Here is a 22,791-nt window from a genome sequence, read left to right on the forward strand (position 1 = left end):
CCTCAAGACTGCACTGACCTGTCCCCACTCCCCCTCAAGACTGCACTGACTGATCATCCTACCTTTTCAGACAGGACTGACCAGTACCTCCCTCCCCTGGGGGAGCAGTGATCTGCCTCCTGTCCATTCAGACAGTACTGACCAGCTCCCCCTCCCCTTGTACAGCACTGACCTGTCCCCTATTGCCCCTTGTACAGCACTGACCGGTCCCCTGTTGCCCCTTGTACAGGACTGACCAGTTCCACACCTCGGTTTGAATGTTGAAACCTCTTTTATGAAGTCTCTTTTACCTTGAAAATGTACTGTCTGAGGTTTCTCGTATTGAGGAAGTCCATCATTTCCTAATTGAGGGAAAGAAAGAACACTATAGTCATAGAGTCATGGAGGTGTATAGCACGGAAAGATACCCTTCAGTCCAATACTCACTCTGAAGCTGCCCAGGGACAGAGATTTGACAATATCTGGGCAGCTTCAGGTAACTGAACGAGAATAGGCTTTGTGTGATTTGACAGAATTAGAATATTACACTTGTAAAGGACAGTTATAAATACCACATTAATAATGCTCACTTCAACTGTTCCAAACCTTCCTCTGTCCCTCTGGGATACAATTTCACAAATACTGATCGCTTGAAGGGCAACGATCCTGGTTTGAAATTTGACCAGCAGGCTATCTGACTGTGTGGGGCATCGCAGTCAGAGTAATTTTGCTGCCACGGGTACACTCACTGTCAGAACACGGGGAGCGGGCAGGATAGTGATGGTACAGTCAAGGATAGGTCTTGTTGTATTGAATGGCACAGCAGGTTCAACGGGCCAAATGGTCTCCTCCTGTGCCAGGCAAGACTGTCCAATGCTGCATGATAGGACAATAGTGAGGACTGGAGCTCCAGCTTGTACAGTTTATACTGAGTGGTTTAAGGATTAGGTGCTGGGCAGAGATGGATCAGTGCTCAGGAAGGGTCATACCCTCTTGGCTGTGTTAGTACTGACCGCACACTGATTCCAACAGTCTTTCCCAGATCAAATCCGAGTTACGGAGTAAAGTTGTCCCTGCTCACTGTCAATGTGCTTAAACCTCAGCGCCCAACCACGAATGCAGCACTGTAGCATTGTGACAGTCCACACCAGCTGTCCACATGGGCTCCATGCCAATGTTGTCTCATTTTTATGTTGAAGTGGGAGCAGTATTCTACCATTGAGATTGTGAGGAATGATGCCCACACAGAGAGCGACCATGCCAAGGCTAGTGTACCCTTACCTTCCTCTCGTCCTCCTTAGAACTCAGGAGCAGGGCGATGATCAGAGCCATTGCTTTCGTTTGGATCATCTGGTTTGTCCTGCAGAGGTAGAAGGAGAGAAATCCCCAAAAGATCAGCTACCCACTAGCACCCCCCACAGGGCAGATACCCCACCAGCAGCCCCTACTGGGCAGATACCCCAACAGCAGCCCCTACTGGGCAGATAGCCCAACAGCAGCCCCTACTGGGCAGATAGCCCACCAGGCAGATACCCCACCAGCAGCCCCTACTGGGCAGATACCCCAACAGCAGCCCCTACTGGGCAGATACCCCACTAGCACCCCTTACTGGGCAGATACCCCACTAGCACCCCCTACTGGGCAGATACCCCACCAGCAGCCCCTACTGGGCAGATACCACAACAGCACCCCCTACTGGGCAGATACCCCAACAGCACCCCCTACTGGGCAGATACCCCAACAGCACCCCCTACTGGGCAGATACCCCAACAGCACCTCCTACTGGGCAGATACCCCAACAGCACCTCCTACTGGGCAGATCCCCAATAGGAACAACTCCGGAAAAGTTTTACTCATTATTAAAAATAGTAGCGAGAATGTGGAAGCTGCTCCCATCTCGAGTCTTTGATGTGATTAGCCTGCATACTACACCTTTACAGGACTCTAGATAAGCACAAGTGGATAAGGTGGTCAAGAAGGCATATGGCATGCCTGCCCTCCACTTGGGGCATTGTGAATAAAAATCAGCAGGTCATGTTGTAGCTGTATAGAATATAAGTTAGGCTACATTTGCAATATTGTGTAGAGTTTTGGCCACCACATTCTCAGAAAGACGTGGAGGCTTTGGAGAGGGTACAGAAATGGTTTCTCAGGGTGCTGCATGGTTTGGAGGGTATTAGATAGAAGGAGAAATTGGACAAACTTGCTTTTTTTCACTTGAATGTTGGAGGCTGAGGGGGGTGACCTGATAGAAGTTTACAAAATTTTGAGAGACACAGATAGAATGGATAGGCGGAGTCTTTTTCCCCAGGATAGAAACATCAATTACTAGGGAACATAGGTTTAAGGTAAAAGGGGATAAGTTTAAAGGGGAAGTGAGAAGCAAGCTCTTTTTTTAAAAGAGAGAGGGTGGTAAGTGTCTGGAATGTGCTGCCAGAGGAGGTGCTGGAGCAGATACAACAGCAATGTTTAAAAGGCATCTTGACAGATATGTAAATAGGCAGAGAATAGAGGGATATGGACCACGTAGAGGTAAAAGACTTTTACTTTAATAAGGCATCATATGCTGGGCCATAAGGGCTCAAGGGTCCGTTCTTGTGCTGTACTGTTCTTTGTATAGGACAGAATGGAATAGAAGGATTTTAACTGAAGAAGAGGAGGTGGAGGCCAATATGAAGTCTGAATATTGACATAGGACAGTTGGGCCGAATGGTCTGTATGTGCTCTGTAAAGTCAATGTTAAAGCAGACCAACAGCTTTCCCATGGCACTGTGAGGGAGATGTTAAACCTGTCCCGAGATCACCTCCAACATCAAAATTCTATTAATCTCAGCTTGCCTCAGGAGCCCCAGGATACTCAGCTTCGCGGTGAGGGGAGTTTCAGATTCCCAGATGTAACACACACATTGGATTTTCCACCCGCTTCCCGGGAAAGGCCACCTCCAGGTGGGAAATGAATGGAGGTGGGACCTTGGACCGGTGCATGGTCCTGAGCGTGCCTGAGGAGTAAGGATTCACAAAGAGTCATAGCCTTTGAGCTGTAATACTAAATAAGACCTGGGGAAACAGGAAGAGGAGTAGGCCATTCAGCCCCTCGAGCCTCCTCTGCCATGCAATAAGATCACTGCAGATCCAACATTCCTCACCTTCCTGTCCTTTCCCCATAATGATTCTCTGATTGATCAAGAATCTAACTCAGCCTTAAATAGACGCAAGGACTCTAACCCCACAACTCTGTAGCAGTTCTGAAGACTCACAAACCCTATGAGAGAGGAAATTCCTCCTCATCTCAGTCTTAAATTGGTGCCCCTTTATTCTGAGACTGTTCCCTCAGGTCCTAGACTCTCCCATGAGGGGAAGCATCCTCTCAGTATTTACCCTGTCAAGTCCTTAACAATCCTGGATGTTTCAATGAGCTCACCTCTCATTCTTCTAAAGTCCAGTGAGTAGAGTCCCAACCTGTTTAGCCTTTGCTCATAAGACAGTCCCTCTATACCAGGGATCATCCTAGCGAACCTTCTCTGAACTGCCTCCAATGAAACAATATCTTTCCTTAAATAAGGGAAACAAAACTGCTCGCGGTACCCCAGTTGTGGTCTCACCAGCATCTTGTACATTGCAGTAAGACTTCCCCACTCTTACACTCCTTCCCCCTTGAAATAACGGCCAACATTCCATGAGCCTTCCTGATTACCTGCTGCACTCTGTGTGCTAGCTTTCTGTGTTTCATGTACAAGATCCCCCCCTCCCTCCGCCAGTCCATTATGTTGCAGCTTTCTGTGGTTTATCTCCATTGAAATAATTTTGTTAAATGATTAAATTTGTTTGTTCTCCCTTCCGAAACAAATGTTGTATTTTCCCACATTATACTCCATTTGCCAACTTGCTGCCACATACTTAACCTTATAATTTCTCCCTGTAAACTGTTTGTAAGCCTCTTACAACTTGCCTTTCCACCTATTTTAGCGCTGTCTGCAAATTTGGCCACAATACATTTGCTACCTTCCTCTAAGTCATGAATGTGTATTGTTAGCAGTTGCAGTCCCAGCACCAATTTCAGTGGAACCCCCTGGTTACAGATCACCAACCCCCCCCTGAAAAAGAACCTCTTTTCCCACATTAGGTTGAGGCTGTTCAGGATGTTGGTCAGGCGTGTGGAATGAACTTCCTGAGGAAGTGGTGGATGTGGGTAGAGTTACAACATGCAAAAGACTTTTGGATAAGAACACGAATAGGAAAGGTTTGGAGGGATATGGGCCAGGAGCAGGCAGGTGGGACTAGTTTAGTTTGGGATTATGTTCGGCATGGACTGGTTGGACCGAAGGGTCTGTTTCCGCGCTGTATGACTCTATGAGAGGCTGGAGAGGCTGGGAGTTTAGGAGATTGAGAGGTGACCTTGTCGAGGTTTATAAAATAATGAGGGGTATAGATAAGGTGAATGGCAGGTGTCTTTGCCCTAGGGTGAGGGATTTCAAATCCACAGGGCATATTTTTAAGGTGAGAGGAGAGAGATTTTAAAAAAGACACGAGGGGCAATATTTTCACACAGAGGGTAGTTTGTGTATGGAATGAACTGCCAGAGGAAGTGGTGGATGCAGGTACAGTTACAACATCTAAAAGACAAGTGCATGAATAAGAAATGTTTGGAGGAACATGGGCCAAGTGCAGGCAGGTGGGACTAGTTTAGTTTGGGATTATGGTCAGCTTGGACTGGTTGGACTAAAGGGTCTGTTTCTGTGCTGTATGACTCTATGGCTGTAAAAGAGTGGATACTGAAATAGAGGGCAGTGTCAAACAGACTAACCTTTAATATTATTCAGCTCACAAATGGGGATGTGTTGAATGAATTGGTGAGTCGATCTAATCGAACACTTATTCTTGAACAATGCTAATGGTTGCAGGTATTCCAGTTCAGAGACTGGAGCATTATATTTGGCACAAGACTACCCAGCAGGGAAAAAAGGAACAGTAATGCTTGTGAATACTGGTCCGACTCATCCTGTTAGTTCAAAATGGAGGACTAGTACATTTCTGCTCAAGTATAACTTGTTTTTAAAACTGATTTCCACTTTGGGGATTGGCAGCCATTTTCAGGTAGGCCCCAGGCCATGTTTGCCAGAAGAAGTCTGGGATTTTTGGCAAATAAACAGGCTGTGAAAGGTCTCAGGCCTACATGAACAGGCCCGGATGGGTTAAGAATTTTTGTGTTCAGTCAAAGGCTCCAGAAAATGGGTTGGGCTCATGAGGTAGCAGGAACTCTCTAGATGTGGTCTTAATATTACTTACACTTGTAAGTGAGAGATAAGTCTGTCCAGAGGCACCTCGCTCTTCACCAACTGAAACAGGAAGCCGCTGCTCAGTACCATACTCTCCAGGATCGCCAACGATAGCTGCTGGATCGATGCATCCATTGCAGATTTGTTCACAAACCCTGCAATCTAAGGCCAGACAGACAGGCAAACAGGTCAATACATTAGCAAGCATCTCATTACAGTCGTCACTGGCCTTTCAATGCATGGGTCATTCTTTTAACACATTTTATAGTCATCAAGGCACGTAATATCTCAACTGAGACCCGAACACTTTCTAAATTGAGGGCCAGTTATTGGCATCAAAAACTCCCAGGGCTGAAAGAGCTCAGCAAGATATAGAGTAAAGCTCCCTTGGCACTGTCCCCATCAGATGCAGGTACAGTATGGGATTAGGTACAGTGTAAAGCTCCTTCTACACTGACCCCCCCATCAAACATTCCCAGGACAGGGACAGCATGGGATGAGCTGTCTCCACACTGTCCCCCACTATTTAGAATCAGCCAATCTCTCCATAAAACCCTGCAATGTTCCCGCTACAAGGTGATGGATTAATGTGTAGCTGGGCTGTAACAGGCTGCACTACTGCCCCAGTTGTTGTTGAAGCCTACATTCATCCAGTCAGACTGTTCTGGCCCACTCCTCCTACTGGAAAAGGAGGAAACAGCAGCCTGTTGTATATTCACCAGTTGTTTTATCTTTACATTTCTCGGACCCAGCCACAAACGTGTGCAACTGTTAATATACACAAGTTGTAACATGTCTCTTCCGATTCAAAACTGTCTGATCTCATGCTTATCCTAGCTCCAGTAGCTTCTGTCTCTACTTTGCTCAGAGTCTGCACCTAAGCTTAACCAATCAAACACAGTGAGCATCGACGAGTTGCCAGGCTCACATAATCAAAACCAGAACTGAATTGGGGTGGGGGGCACAGAATGGTGGTGATACTCCCACAGTGTAATACAATCATGATCGGTTGGGTAGGAGTGCCAACTTAACACAGACCAAATCCTGGGGGCCTACCTGGTGGGCAAGGCTCAGGGTAGCAGTGTGGATAAGCTGATGGGTATTGATGGGCAGTAGTGGCTGCCTGGAGGTTTTACTGAGAACTGGCACAACAGCAGCTTCCTAACAAGAGGAGATGGTGGTGTGCTGATAACACCACCGGACTAATAATTTGGAGCCAGACTCTGAGGGCAGGGGTTCAAATCCTGTCATGGCATCTGGTGGAATTTAGAGTCACAGAAACGTACAGCATGGAAACAGACCCTTCGGTCCAACATGTCCATGTTGACCAGATATCCCAATCTGACCTAGTCCCATTTGCCATTTGACCCATATCTCTCTAAACCCTTCCTATTCAGATACCTTTTAAATGTTGTAAGTGTACCAGCCTCCACCACTTCCTCTGGCAGATCATTCCATACACGCACTACCCTCTGTGTGAAATAGCTGCCCCTTAGGTCCCTTTTAAATCTTTCCCCTCTCACCTTAAATCTATGCCCTCTAGCTTTGGACTCCCTGACCCTGGGAATAAAACCTTGATTACTGACCCCATCCATGCCCCTCATGATTTTATAAACTTCTATAAGGTCACCCCTCAGCCTCCAACACTCCGGGGAAAATAGCCCCAGCCTATTCAGCCTCTCCCTATAGATCAAACCTTCCAACCCTGGCAACATCCTCATAAATCCTTTCTAAACCCTTTCAAGTTTCACATCTCTCCTACAGCAGGGAGGCCAGAATTCAATACAGTATTCCTAACCAATGTCCTGTATAGCCGCAACATGACCTCCCAACTCCTATTCTCAATGCACTGACCAATAAAGGCAAGCGTACCAAATGCCTTCTTTACTACCCTGTCTAGATGGGACTGCACTTTCAAGGAACTACAAACCTGTACCCTAAGGTGCAAATTTAAACTACATTAATAAATGTGGAATTGAAATGTAGTTTAAGGTGAAACAATCATCAATTGTTGTAAAAAAAAAACCCATCTGGTACCTTGATGTCCTTTACAGAAGGAAGTTTGCCATCCTTACCTTACACGTGATCACAGGCCCACAGTATTGTGGTTGACTCTGATCTACCAACCGAAGTCCTGCCAACCACATTGTTCAAAGGGCAACTAGGGATGGGCAACAAGTGCTGGCCTTGCCAGCGATACCCACGCCTGACGAAGTGATAAAGCAATGAAAGTGTTAACCCATAAGCAGGGCAAAATCAGACGGGGCAGTGTATGGCTGGCGAGCCCTGTCTCTCAGGGAGCTGGGCTCTCACCTTCTTGATGAAAACGTGGTTGAGGGTTTCCCAGGAAACGACTCCGTGTTCCATCAGTTCGATGAACGCATTGAGGGCGTGAGCCAGGCTCTCCCCAGTGCTGTAACACACAAGAGACAATCTATTACCTGGGTTCTCACTGGACAGTGCAAACACCGCCAGGACAGGAAAGAATGGTCTGGGTCAGGGAGACAGTAAGGAAGATACCCAGACAGGAACGGCGTGCCGTCTTTCCATGCTGTAATACTGCACAACTCTGTAAAGAAATAACTTACACTTTTCATGACCATTTGGACATCCCAAAACCCTTCACCATCAATTACAACTTACTGAAAACGAACCACCATCCTTGTGTAGGACATAGAATCCCTTCAGTGTGGGAGCAGGCCATTCAGCCCATCGAGTCCACACTGACCCTCTAAAGACTATCCCACCCAGACCCACCCCATGCCTGTAACCCTGCATTTGCCATGGTTAAACCACCTAGCCTGTACATCCCTGACACTACAGGGCAATTTAGCATGGCCAACCCACTCTAACCTGCACATCTTTGGACTGTGGGAGGAAACTGAAGCACCCAGGGGAAACCCACACTGACACAGGGAGAATGTTCAAACTCCACACAGACAGTCACCTGAGGGTGGAATTGAACCCCGGTCCCTAGCACAGTGAGGCAGCAGTGCTAACCACTGTGTCACCAATACAGCAGCTACTGTGAACCCTAATATACCACTAATTGGAAAGTGTCTTTTTTTTTTAAATTAATGCTATATTAAGGAGTAAATATTGGCCAGGACACCAAAAGAGCACTCCCCTTCAGGGTACAAATCTTTTCCATCTACCGGAGAGGGTAGACAAGGTCCCAGTTTCGGTTTCACTTGAAAGACAGCACCTCTAGCAGTGCAGCTCTCCCTCAGTACTGTGCTGGAGTGTCTGCCTATTGTATGGTCACGAATCCACACTGTTCTCCCGAGAGAGTTAACCCTGAGCTGATGCCCGCTTGGTGGTTTGGCAACGCTCATCACAGCAGGTAACGAGCCTGTGGAACGTGGAGCTCAAAACACAAAACAGGTCAGCCACAGCCTCATTGAATGGGAAAGCAGGCTCGAGGGGCCAAACGGTCTACAATTTCCCATGTGCGGGCGTTAGATCAGTCTGCACGCTCAAAGTGACTCCAACGGCTCTTATTCTGGGTGATTGACACCCTCTGTAGAAAGAGGCTGGTGTGACCAACAGCCTGCTGAAGTGATGTGGCTGTATGATCCAGAGAAGAGCAGTAGCTTAACCCTTGGGTCAGGATAACCTTGCAGACCCGTGATACCTTTCAGTAAAAAGGATGACACAGACAGCTTGGCTTTGGAGAGCGGTTTGGCTCTGAGGAAACAGATCTCGGAACCAGTCCCCAACAGGCACGTTGACATTTTGAACTCGAGGCCAGAGAACAAACAGAAACATGTTTGCGGTGACAGAGTGGGAACCAAAGGGCTGTTTGGTTCTGAGCCCCGCAGTGCACAGAGAGTGCTCCCTTACTCACTCGTGGCCGTTTTCCACAATGCGAACGAGCACAGCAATCCCATCCTTGCTGATGAACTCCTGGGCAAAGGTGATATCCTTGGAGAGGACCGCCAGGCCCTTCAGCGAGTCTGAGCGCACATTGTAGTTGTTACTCTGGATGCCGGCGTACAGGTTCTCAGCCTCTCGGCTCTGCCGCGGAAACAGAAGAACAGGCGGTTGAGTGATGACACAAGCAGGTCCTGGGAAAGATCAGCCGAGAGCTTCAGAGAGGGAGCGGGAGCTGAGCTTTGATTTGACTCTGTTCCCTGACGCGTACGTGTGGGGTTTGAACATCTGACTCTCTTGAGTGCCGTCACTCCTGTGCATTGACCTGCTCCTTCTCAAAGTTTAATTCTCAGTCTCAAGATCAAACCCTTGCCTGGCTCCACCCTTCCCCAGTACTTGGAACCTTATCCATCCCTACAGCCCTCTGAGATTCCTCCAATTCTGCCTCCCACACCAAATTTGATCGCTTCCTCATCTTCAATAGCCTAAGTTGTGTAGTTCTGTCCTTACAGCTACTTAACTCACCCCTGGTCTAAGTGTCTGGTCCCCTGATCTTGTATTTCCTGGAGCACATCATTGCCAAATTCTGCTGGGTAACGCTACTGTGAAATGCTTTGGGACGTCTGATGAGGGTAAAGAAGTTCATAGAATCATACAGTACACAAGGACCTTTGGCCCATCAAGAATGTACTGCTAAAAAAAGACACAACTACCTACACCTAGTCCCACTTTCCTGCACTGGACCCATAGCCTTAAATGTTAAGGCATTGAGAGCTTATCCCAGCACGTTTTAAAAGGTTGCCTCAGCTACCCTCCTATTCCAGATTCCACATTCCCAACACCCTCTGGGTGAAAATATTGTTCCTCAAATCCCCTCGAAACTTCCTCCCTTCATGTTTTCATTCATCCAGGTCACTGTCGACAAAATGGGCACACTTGAAACTGGCACCTTCCTGAAATTAGCAAACTGTTCGGATGTTTCATGGCAGTAACTCTGAAATGAGGTCTTTGGCATTTTCTCAGTGGTCAGTGATTTAAATCAGTTCCTGCTGTAACAGAGAATACAAGAGGGGAGAAATCTCCCTCTTCTGGTCATTCCATTGACATTCCCTGACTTGAGCGGGAGGAAGGCTTCGGCCAAATTATATTCAAGGCCGAGATAGACAGACTTTTAAACAGCAAGAGAATCGAGGCTTACAGGGAAAAGGCAGGAGAGTGGAGTTGAGGATTATCTGATGAGCCATGATCTCATTGGATAGCAGAGTGGATTTGATGGGCTGAATAGCCTACTCCTATTTCACCGAAGCAAGTGGAGCTGGGGAAGACACATCACCCAATAAAATGTTTCTTCTCATGGTTAAAACCAGTCCTCCCTGATAAAACGAGCTCTGTTTGAAAGGTGCAACATTTCTTTCGCAATGGAGACCGAGAGAGAAAAATACACTGCCCCAGCATATTATATACGTAGAAATATTTCTGAGACTGTGTGCACACTTATGTGTAAGTCAGTGTGTGTGTGAGAGAGGGAGAAAGCAATAGAGTGTGTGTGTGAGAGAGAGGGAGAGAGAGAGAGAGAGAGAGAGAGACAGTGTGTGTGTGCGGTAGAGAGAGAGAGATAGAGAGAGAGAGATTGTGTGTAACAGAGATGATGGGTGAGAAAGTGTGTGTGTGTGTGTGTGTGTGAATGAGAGAAAGAAAAAGAGTGTAAGAGAGAAAGAGAGTGTGAGAGAGAGTGCTGTGTGTAAGAGAGACAAACAGAGGGAGAGCATGATAGAGAGAGTGTGTGTGTGTGTGTGTATGAGAGAGAGAGTATGATAGAGATTGTGGGTGTGTGTATGTGTGTGCCAGCTCTTTTCATGGACCCCTTGTCCCACTCCACACCCTTCTGCTTTCTGCTTTATTCATTTCCTTTGAATAAACTATTCTGATTCCAATTCCACTTTCTGGTCTGGGCTTCTATACCCTGACATCATGTTCCACAGCACAGAATCCCTCCTAATGCTTTCTCTGTTATGCTTGGTGTTGATATTAATTCTATGCCCTGTCATTGCATAATCCTGTTCTGAAGAATTGTCAGGCACCACTCCAAGATGAAATGAAAGCTGTAAACAGAAAGTAAGCCAAAACTGTGTGAGAGAGAGGATTTCTTCAGCAAGTGGGGGCAGTACCACGAGTGGACACCAGGAGGCTCACTAAAGGCATTCCCAGGCACCTGGCTACATGCAGATGTGTAGGGAGCACAGACTCAGTTATTAGACAAGGGCTCATCCCAAGGTGGGCAGTTTTTTGAGGTATATTAAACGTCCCACCCTCCCTCCTCCCAGGAGGAAACTCAACCAGTTCCAGAATCCACCCCCCTCAACCTCTGCCAACTGACCTCTACAGGCCAGCTTGGTAGGAGACAGCAACCTGCATTCACCTAGCACCTCCGACCCCAGTGAAACGTTCTCAGCTCAATGTGAGACCGAGCAGCAGGAGGAGATCTCAGGAGCTGGGTTCACACAGGCAGCTTTAAAGGAGGCTTTCAAAAGGGGGAGAAAGAGAGGGAGTTGATAGAGATACAAAGGTGGTGAGACCAGGGGAAGGAGGCCTCAGACAGACCACGGTCTATGGATGTGCTTGGAAAGCAATTTCAGACAGCCCCTATGAACCAGCTTTCAGTCAGTCAGTCTCTGACCCAATATCTCCAGAAATGGCTCAGTGTCCGCACTGAGAGAATATTTGTGTAATGTTTTGTCATTCCCGAAGGCATCATACAAACTCAAGGTCTTGTTGTTGTACGTATCTAGATGAAGAAAGGCAGACTTAAAGGCAGAAGGACAGAGTCAGTGGTTTGTAGGGGCAATTTCTGTTTGTATTCGACACTTAGACCCTGGTAAAGGCAATGCCCCCCCACAATCCCCCCACAGTGATGGGGTACTTACAGGGGCAGTTGCCAGGCGCAGAATACTCCCATTCTTTATATCATGGCGATTCTGTAACAAATTTAAGAAGGCCATTAGAAACACCAAAAATAGGAGTAGGCCCTTTGAGCCCACTCCGCCCTTCAATAGGATCATAGCTGATCATCCAACACAGTCCCCTCTTCCCACTCTCTCCCCATACCCTTTGATCCTTTTTGTCCTAAGGACTATATCTAACTCTTGAAAACGTTCAATGTTTTGGCCTCAACTGCTTTCTGTGGGAGAGAATTCCACAGGCTCACCACTCTCTCGGTGCAGAAATTTCTCCTCATAGAATCCCTACAGTGTGGAAACAGGCCATTCGGCCCAACAAGTCCACACTGACCCTCCGAAGAGCATCCCATCCCTAGCCCTGCATTTCCCATGTCTAACCCACATAACCTAAACATCCCCGAACACTATGGGACAATTTAGCACGGCCAATCCACCCTAACCTGCACATCTTTGGACTGTGGGAGGAAACCACAGCACCCAGAGGAAACCCACGCAGACACAGGGAGGATGTGCCAACTCCACACAGATAGTCGCCTGAGGGTGGAATCAAACTGGGGTCCCTTGTTCTGTGAGGCAGCAGTGCTAACCACTGAGCCACCGTGCCGCCCATCTCAGTCCTAAATGGCCTTTCCTTGTATCCTTAAACTGTGACCCCTGGTTCTGGTCATGGGGAGCATCCTTCCTGGATTTACCCTGCCTAGTCCTGTTACAGTTTTTTCGGTTTCTATGAGATCCTGCCACCCCCTTCTCCTCCCACCCCAACCACCGCTCCCCCCCCACCCCACCCACCCTACCCCCTTCATTTTTCTAAACTCCAAAATACAATGCTAACCAATTCAGTCAGACCTTCCATACCAGGAGTCAGTGTGCACTCCCTCCATAGCCAGAACATCCTTCCTCAGATAAGGAGACCAAAACTGTAAATAATAGTCAGTCTGGCAGGGACTTTCACACGTCCGATAACACCAACCCTCTGTCCTAAACAGCTTCCATCAGCTTCCATACAGCCCTTACCCAGTCCTGGTCATTCAGCACCAACAATGCCCCAGCTATAGTTCCTTGAAAGTGGAGTCGCAGGTAGATAGGATAGTGAAGAAGGTGTTTGGTAAGTTTGCCTTTATTCGTCAATGCACTGAGTATGGGAGCTGGGAGTCCATGCTGCGGCTGTACAGGACATTGGTTAGGGCACTTTTGGAATACTGCGTTCAGTTCTGGTCTCCCTGGTATATGGAAGGAAGCTGTGAAATTTGAAAGGGTTCAGGAAAGAATTACAAGGATGTTAGATAACAAGGTGTAGAGCTGGATGAACACAGCAGGCCAAGCAGCATCAGAGGAGCAGGAAGGCTGACATTTCAGACCCTGAAGAAGGGTCTAGGCCCAAAACATTAGCCTTCCTGCTCCTCTGATGCTGCTTGGCCTGCTGTGCTCATCCAGCCCTACACCTTGTTATCTCAGATTCTCCAGCATCAGCAGGTCCTACTATCACCATTACAAGGATGTTGCCAGGTTTGGAGGGTTTGAGCCATAGGGAGAGGCTGAATAGGGCTTGGGGCTATTTTCCTTGGAGTGTCAGAGGCTGAGGGGTTTATAAAATCATGAGGGGCTTGGATAAGGTGAATAGTCAAGGTCTTTTCCCCAGGATAGTGGAGTCCAAAACTAGAGGACATAGGTTTAAGGTGAGAGGGGAACTTTTTCACACAGAGGGTGGTGTGTGTATGGAATGAGCTGCCAGAGGAAGTGGTGGAGGCTGGTACAGTTACAACATTTAAAAGGCATTTGGATGGGTACATGAATAGGAAGGGTTTAGAGGGATATGGGCCAAATGCTGACAAACGGGACTAGACTAATTCAGGGTATGTGGTCGGCATGAACAAGTTGGACCGAAGGGTCTGTTTCTGTGTTGTACAGCTCTATGACTATGATTCTACCGAGGGCACAAGAGCGGGTACCACAGACTGGGATCACTTTCAGGTCCCTGTCTGAGCTGGCTGTTCAAAATCACAAGGGCACGGGGACAGGGCAGGCTGGGAAACAGAAACTGGAATCATGTGTGGAAGGATTGAGAATGAGACGGTACTAGTTGAATGTACCCGATAAAAGGGAACAAAGGTGACATGAGGAAAGCCACTTTCAGGCTGTGAATGGTTAAGGCACAGAGTGTGGAGGAGGCGCAATTGGGGCTTTTGGGAGAATTGGCTTCCTATTGGAGAGGACGGGTCACGTGGAGAAGGCAAGAAAACAGCACTAACTGCTGATTTGGACAGTAGGCATATTGGGCTGAATGGCCTTTGATATCAACCCTAAGAGTAAGTGTGCCAGGATATATACAGGCTGACTCCCTCCTCCAATGCTGCAGTTTCTGAGTGGGGCATCTTTTGGATGGTGAGCTGACACTACCAGAGGACCCCACACTGGCTGAAGAAGCTGCATGTTCCACCCAGTGGGTATCGAGCACAGGGAGCAGGGCAAAGAGACAGAAAGACGGTCACCACCCCAGCTTGACCCTCCTTAGTTCCCCATGGATCTGCACAGTCTTTCCTTGAGGTGCCTAACAAAAATTTCCTTTGGAAGTTATTAATGAATCTGCTTTCACTGACAGCTCATTTCACATTACAACACTTTGCAGTGTTTAAACATTTCCACCCCTTTAGTAAGGCAAGATGTAGGAGCAGAATTAGGCCATTCGGCCCATCGAGTCTGCTCCACCATTCGATCATGGCAGATATGTTTCTCAAACCCATTCTCCAGCCTCCTCCGTGTTACCCTTGATCCCTCTTACTAATCAGGAACCTCTCTCTCTCTGCCTTAAAGACACTCAATTACATGGCTTTCACAGCCCTCTGTGGCAATGAGTTCCACAGATTCACTACCCTCTGGCTGGAGAAATCCTCCTCATCTCACTTCTAAAGGGCCATCCTTTCACTCTGAGGTAGTGTCCTCTGGCCCTAGTCTCTCCTACCAGTGGAAACAATCTTTTCCACATCCACACTACCCAGGCCTCTCAGGATCCTGTAAGTATTAATGAGATCACCCTCACTCCCACTTACAGACCCTCAGACCCATTTACAGACCCTCACACCCACTTACCGACCCTCACTCCTGCTTACAGACCCTCACTCCTGCTTACAGACCCTCAGACCCACTTACCGACCCTCACTCCTGCTTACAGACCCTCACACCCGTTTACAGACCCTCAGACCCACTTACCGACCCTCACCCCTGTTACAGACCCTCAGACCTACTTATTGACCCTCACTCCTGCTTACAGACCCTCAGACCCACTTACCGACCCTCACTCCTGCTTACAGACCCTCAGACCCACTTACTGACGCTCACTCCTGCTTACAGACCCTCAGACCCATTTACCGACCCTCACTCCCGCTTACAGACCCTCAGACCCACTTACCGACCCTCACCCCTGTTACAGACCCTGATGATGTCTCTGCTGTTCATTGAGCTAATATACAAGCCTCCCTTCCATCCTGCCCATTATGAAATAGTACCGCCCTTACAAGGAGTAGGTTTGTCTCTCAAATCTATCATATTGCCGATAACTGGGACGAGCAGTGCCCGTCTCCGGGCGAGGGCAGACTGTCAACACGCTGCTCTGTAATTGGCATCAAGGGGTAACATGCAAGAAGCTGGCAACCGAACATGCTCCTGAAGCTCCATCAGTACCCACCCCCCCCACCCCACTGTCACTCACCGTCTCGGTGATGTAGGTCTGTATCCCATCAGTGTATTGCAGGGCATACTGATCAGGGTTACTCTTGTTCCAGCTACATGTGAAGGAGAAACCCAGGTCAGATTCCAGGACAACAAATCTGAACTTTGACCAGCTTGTGGTAAATGGATTAGTAACGGCCACACTACTTCATCATTACACAAAGCGAGGGAGCTTAACCTGTATGGATAATCACCAGGAAGAGTTTACAACAGCGAGTGTTAGTGCTGAGTTTAAGTGTTAAAAACCTCCGGATCAGGGGAAGAAGGAATTACATTTATATAGCACCTCGTGACCTCAAGACATCCCAAAGCTTATTACAGTCCAGGAGGTGTTTTGCAGTGTCCTCAGCTGTTGTATTATGGTCAATCCAAACCACGTTTGCTCAGTTACAGGGAACGTTCGCTCCGGTTTGCTGAAGCTCCTCGGAAAAGTGCTGCTCTTGCGACAGCGGGATCTTCCCTCGGGTCAACTGGCCCCAGGCCCGAGGCATTGATCACTCAAGGCCACAAACACTGAGCCAAACACAGTGGGCAAAATGCAGAAAATCTGGAGAGCAGGCTGGGAATTGTTCGTGGACGAAGAGAAACAGGTAACACCTCAGTTCAGGGGAAAGGTCAGTGGTTGGAAACGCTGACACCGTTTGTATCTCTCCAGAGCCAGGGTCCAAAACTCTTTGCACAATGCCACGTCCTCTCGATCACTATTAACAACATTCCTTGGGCGATTGGAGGTGGTGGGGAGGGTGAGAAAGCACATTCTCAGGCACAATGGGCTGAATGGCCTTTCACACTCTGAGCTCCTATAACATCAACCATACAGCAGCACCAAAGGGCATACGTTGACATTTACTTCAAACCTAATATTTTAATTGTCCAACGCCAATTGCCAACAAAGGGCTGGATGAGCCATAGTAGGCCTCACTAAACCACTGACTGGGGTGGACTATGTCCAGTCACAGTTCTCTCCATTGTGGTGTTCGTTTAAATATCACACCCAAACACAGGTAATTACACAATGAAGATAATTATCCAATTCTACCCCCCAGTGAAACAGTCCTTCAGTGCCACACTCGGTCAAATGCAGCCTTGATATCAAGGGCGGTCTCTCTCACCTCACCTCTGGAATTGAGCCCTTTTGTCCATGTTTGAACCAAGGCTGTAATGAGATCAGGAGCTGAGTGGCCCTGGCGGAACCCAAACTGGGCGTCACTGAGCAGGTTATTGCTGAGCAGGTGCTGCTTGCTCGCACTGTCGATGACACCTTCCATCACTTTACTGATGATCGAGAGCAGACTGATGGGGCGGGAATTGGCCGGGTTGGATTTGTCCTGCTTTGTGTGTACAGGACATACTTGGGCAATTTTCCACATTGTCGGGTAGATAGCAGCGTTATAACTGTACTGGAACAGCTTGGCTAGGGGAACGGCACATTCTGGAGCACGAGTCTTCAGTACTATTGCCGGAATGTTGTCAGGGCCCATAGCCTTTGCAGTATCCAGTGTCTCCAACAGTTTCTTGATATCACGTGGAGTGAACTGAATGGGTGAAAGATTGGGATCTGTGGTCCTGGGTAAGGAGAGGGTACGGACAGACGAAGATTTATTGTCACTTCCATTTTACACTGAATAATACAGTAAAATACAGTGAAAAGCTTCAAGGGTCACCACAATTTAGCACCTCTTGCCGCTATCTTGGTTATTATAATATGTCATGAACTCTTTCATAACATGTTCGGACCTGTAAATTGCAAATATGTGGCCATCGTTATGTTCGAGCCCATCTAGGGAGATCTCAACCCAGTGATGCCTCCTGACTGACAAGGGGATGGGCGTCACCACGATATCACTGTCTCCTCATTATTTCAAGATAGAGCGGCTAAGGGCCAAGGCCCACAGAACGGGACACACGCAGAGTTCAAGGCACAGGTACCAAAGGAGAGCTTAGTCTGACAGAGCCTGCGTAATAGAGTGGCGGTGGAGGGGAGACTGGGAGGGGACAGGGTTCAGGTTGTGGGGGTCAGAGTTCAGGCTGGGCGGGGGGCGGGGGTCAGATTTCAGGCTAAACTGCTGCCATTGCTTGTTGCTGTGGTCATGAAAATTAGACAAAAGGATACCAAAAACACTTCAGGAGAACAAAGATGGGTCCTCTTTTGCTTTGAGCCTTTGGAGTGAACAAAGTGCTAACAGGAGGCCACACTGGCTCCATGTTCCCTCGGGAGACAGAAGGCTACTTACACATCGCAGACTTCCTTCAGGACGGTTGATAGAGGCTTCTTCTGTGGGAATCCAAAAGGAGAAAGAAACCTGGGTTAGTCCAGAATGGTACATATCGCACCTAAGGTCAAACAAAAAGACTTGTCGCTGCCCAACCTACCTCCCCGTACAACCCTCGCAACCCTGCTTCACCCCCTGCCCCTCCATCCAAAACCCAGTCACTCAGCTCAATCCCTTCCCCCTGGCAGAAACCCCAGTCCTGGAAGAATTCTACTTTTAAAACATCTTCCCCCTTCCCTGGGCCAAATGCCAAGGTAATGCACAAGCCCAGAGATCTCCAGCGACCGCTCATTTCGTTACAAAATTCTCAGCTTTAGTCTCAATTTCCTCCAACGGTCCCCTCCCTCTCCAGATCGCCTCCTGCCTTGCTACTCTTCACGAGTTCGATTCCTCCAACAACACCTTCCAAACCCACAATTACTGAGCTCGAAGGACAGGGGGCAGCAGACGCATCAGAACACTAGCGCCTCCAAAAGCACCCATTATCATCCTGGGCAATCAGGCTCGGGCAATATTATCCCGGCCTTGCCAGCGATGCCCACATCCCACAAACAGGCATTGGGTGGGAATAAAAAAACTCCGAAGTTGGATACAACACAGACTGGGAATGAATGTGTTCAAACATAGCTGTGTACAGCCCAGCTGCCAAATGAGTAATGTCCACACTTTATGAAGTGACCAAACCAGTTTTGAGAAGTGTGCTGTTTTAAGTAGCTCAAAGCTACAACAGATGGAGTTGCTGATTGTTCCTAACACAGACTTACTTGATGGAATCATAATCAGACCCCCTGATCTACGTGATTCTGAAACACTCTCAACGCAATATGGCTCAAATTGCTCTCTCCACCTCCCCCCCGATATCCCAGATACTATCCCAGATACAGAACGATGTTAAAGAGGATCAGTGGAATTATCCTGCTGTCAATGAAGTATTGAGACACCATTCATAGTTGCTTCTTACCTGATCGAGGTCGATCAACTGGGGATAGGCCCCAGGCATCTGGACTGCGATCTTGACAATATCTTTGGGCAGTGGCATGGTGGTTTGAGTCTGCTCAGGCCCAAGGAGCGGGCTCACTTGACTATACTGGGATCCTGCACAGTACGAGGATAAACTGGGGTCGATTCTGTGGAAAAAAAAAATCAGATAATTCATCGTCCAAAAAAAACCCCAGATTTTTTAAGTGTTCCTTCTTTTACCAGAGCATTCCAAACGGGGAGTTCGACTCCCAGAATGCAGAAGGAGGAGTACCCCAGAGACACGTAGGCCGGAGGTCATTAGAAGACAAACAAATTAAGATTGCTTCCTTCCCCAATGAGTCAACAATCAGCGAAGGAAATAAAGAAAAATGTCCCACACGTGCTGCATCCAATATTTCCTTTGGCTGACTGAAAAAAAATCTTTAAAGACCTATTTCCCTCCTTCTCCTCACATGTGCTGTCTGGGCCACACTCCAGCTCAGTCTGTGTTCCATGTTCAGCTAGCCAGAGGTGTATCAAAGGGAATGTGAGATAGAATGATCCAGATGGAATGTTCCTCCCTGTCAGAACCTGCCCATCCTGCCTCAGTGACCTCTCACCGGACTGAGACAGTGTGGGCTCTGATAGTGGATCTTCAGATGACCTGCAGTGCCATCTTAAGATGGATGTTTGTCAGCCAGAGGCAAAGAAATACTAAAATGTAATGGGATCTGAGAGTTATTCAGCTGGCCACTTAAAGGGGCACTTGCTGAACCACCTTCCATATTTTTGAAGGGCATTGTCTACAAATTCAGTGTACGTTCAAAGGAAATGCAACAAAGTGAAACAGCTTGCACTTCTGTGGCACCTATTCACAACATCGGCACATTTGCAGCCAATTAAGTGCTTCCAAAGTGCAGCTATTGTTTTATTGGAGAAAACACAGTAGCCAATTTGAACACAGGGATCTCCCACTAACAGCAATGTTCCCAAGGCCAGATCTGTTTGGTGACGTTAGGATAAATATTGGCCGGGACAACAAACCTGCCTGTTCTCACTGACAGAGACTCTTCTACAGCCATTGAGTGTCGATCTAATGTCTCAGCCTGCACTTCCAACCGTGAAGCACCGCCTCAGTACGGCACTGAAGTATTGGCTCAGAACCTCTGCTCCGGCTTCTCTGGTGGGATGAACTCACACTTTCTGACCCAGGCGACAGTGCTATACACCAAGCCACGATTGACATCATTCTGCACATTCTACAGGGTAATGTGGCTACAGCAACAGGCCATTCGCCCCAACTGGTTGATGCTGGTATTCATGCTCCACTCCACATTTAAATTGATCAGCATCACTCTTTATTCCCTTCTTCCTCACCCTCTTGTTTAACTTCCCCTCAAGTACACCGATACAATTTGCTTCAACCACGCCCGTTGTTAGAAACAGAAACTGCCGGAAAAACTCAGCAGGTCTGGCAGCACCTGTGTAGAGACAAGTCAGGGTTAATGTTTGGGGTTGACTGACCCTTTCTCAGAACTGACTGAGTTGGAACATTTTGCATTTTCACTACTCTCTGGGTGAAGAGATTCTTTCTAATTCCAGATTTTTTAGTGACTATCTTTTCTTGATAACCTTTTAGCTGCACTGTTTTGTTCAAGAGAAAACACGCTCTCCTTACCCATTCCAACAAAAACAATCCCAGCGGGATGGGGCGGGGTGAGGCCAGAGACAGGGCACGGTGACAAGCTGATGTGAAGTGTTGCGGGGGGGGGGACAGCTTTTACGCAAGTTCCTGTCATCATGTCCTCTCTCTCCCCTCTCCCCCCTCCTCCCACCCCAGTAAGAATGGCTTTTCTCCCCCACTCCCACTACAGCATAAATGCTGCACCCTCCCACCCCCACCGACACTTCACTCCAGCTCTGATGAAGTGTCATCCAGACTCGAAACGTTACCTTGCTCTCTCTCCGCAGATGCTGTCTGACTTTCTCTGATCTCAGACCCAGGGTTTTAGTTGTGCTTTCAGTTGATGAAGTCGGGGGGGTTTTGGAGTTGAAGCTGCTGGATACAGCTCTCTCGCTACTGCTGCAAAAACCCGAGTTCTCCCTCCGTGGCTAGAATCCTGCTGTCGGGGTTCCTTCTCCTGGACTGCACGAGATAGCAAGTGAGGGAAATCTCTTTGGCTGAATTTGCCTTTGCCAAGGGTGTGTTTATGGGATGCTGCTGTATTGGAACAGTTAATGAGTAGCAATTACTATGTATCATTTTTAAAAGTATTTTGATAGAGTTAAAGTTACTCCAACTCTTCTTTCTTTAGTTTGTATTTTAACTGTAGGGTAAGTATAAAATGCGTTTCGCTTAAAGCTGAGTAGTGTAACCAATCGAATTACATCTGGAACATAGCACCTCACACTTGCCTTTAAATAAGATAAAAGTCCGGGTCAGATGCATAAAATACAAGAGCAAAGAGGTTATGTTGGAACTGTATAAGACACTGGTTAGGTCACAGCTGGCGTATAGTGGAGTTCAGATCAGCACACTGTAGGTAGGATTATATTAGTCTACAGCACGTGCAAAGGGGATTTACCAGGATGCTATCTGTGGTGGAGGGTCTGAGCTATCAGACCGGGAAAGACTGGAATGGCTGGGGTTATTTTTCCTTGGAGCAGTGAAGGGGACCTGACATTGACGTATAAGACTACAAGAGGCACAGATTGTGTGAATATAAAGGCACTTTATCCCAAGAGCAGAGGAGTCAACACCAGGGACATAGGTTTAAGGTGAGAGGTAGAAGGCGAGGGGGAGATTTGTTTCCCTCAGAGGGTGATGGGAATCTGGAACTCACTGCCTGAAAGGGTGGTTGAATCAGAAAATCTTGTAACATTTAGGCAGTACTTAGATATTCACTTGCGTTGCCATAGCCGGAAGGTCAGAATTTTGTTGACTGGTGCAGACACGATAGGCCGAATGGCCTCTCCCTGTGCTGTAAAAGATGATGAGAAGAGGAACGAAGAGGGGAGATTACAGAAAGTGCCCACTTTTCTGTGCCTCTGCGCACTGTTGAGCGTGGATTCCACCCCAGGCCAGGATGGCATTGCTGATGGGGAAAGACCTGACAGATTGTGGGGTCACTCACAAGCCCAGGTCTACAGCTATGCACGCTGGGTGACTCCCTCTCTCAACTCCTCACCGTTTCTCTTCTCTCGGAACACACCTCTCTGAGTAGGTTTCTGGTTACTCTGCCTAAAACCTCTTCTCTGACTTGCCATCCATTTACGGAGATCCTTTCACTTTGTTCAAGCCGGGTCATCAAAACAAGCTCCGCACGAGACAAATCAGGAGCTTCCCGTTTACAAACTAATCATCTCTGCCACATTCCTCTTTCTTCCCTCCCACATTGCTCTATCCCAGTTTGGATGGAGCTGTGTGATCGGAGCTGGGTGCTAAGGCCCCTGCAGGATCATTGCCAGCAGTCAGGGTGGGGAATGGAGAGTAACAGGGCAGCAGTACTGTGACCAGGCACAACCCAGCAGATCCTGGCAGTGCACTGGGCTCCCTACCTGTTCACACACACACTCGCGCGCGCACACACACACTCATGTAGACACACACTCTCTCACACTCACACACACACACACTCAGGTAGACACATACTCTTTCGCACTCACATAAAGACAGACACACATTCACTCACACACATACACAGACAGACACACAGAAACACAGACACACAGACACACAGACACACA

General features: G+C 48.0%; 1 protein-coding gene across 1 annotated transcript in view; it reads right to left on the reverse strand.

The window, feature by feature from the left end:
• Positions 1-22,791, reverse strand: part of elmo3 (engulfment and cell motility 3) — a 98,935-nt gene that overhangs the window by 55,869 nt on the left and 20,275 nt on the right. The window contains exons 2-11 of the mRNA XM_048605576.1: positions 20,998-21,265; positions 19,046-19,211; positions 18,046-18,086; positions 15,792-15,864; positions 12,053-12,103; positions 9,103-9,272; positions 7,569-7,668; positions 5,266-5,417; positions 1,261-1,339; positions 291-341 (exon numbers count right to left, since the gene is read on the reverse strand). Of these exons, the coding sequence (XP_048461533.1) occupies positions 291-341; positions 1,261-1,339; positions 5,266-5,417; positions 7,569-7,668; positions 9,103-9,272; positions 12,053-12,103; positions 15,792-15,864; positions 18,046-18,086; positions 19,046-19,123 (795 nt within the window). The 5' untranslated portion in view covers positions 19,124-19,211; positions 20,998-21,265. The remainder of the gene's footprint in view (positions 1-290; positions 342-1,260; positions 1,340-5,265; positions 5,418-7,568; positions 7,669-9,102; positions 9,273-12,052; positions 12,104-15,791; positions 15,865-18,045; positions 18,087-19,045; positions 19,212-20,997; positions 21,266-22,791) is intronic.

This window comes from Rhincodon typus, chromosome 15 (assembly GCF_021869965.1).
Source record: "Rhincodon typus isolate 14 chromosome 15, sRhiTyp1.1, whole genome shotgun sequence".
Lineage (NCBI taxonomy): Eukaryota > Metazoa > Chordata > Chondrichthyes > Orectolobiformes > Rhincodontidae > Rhincodon > Rhincodon typus.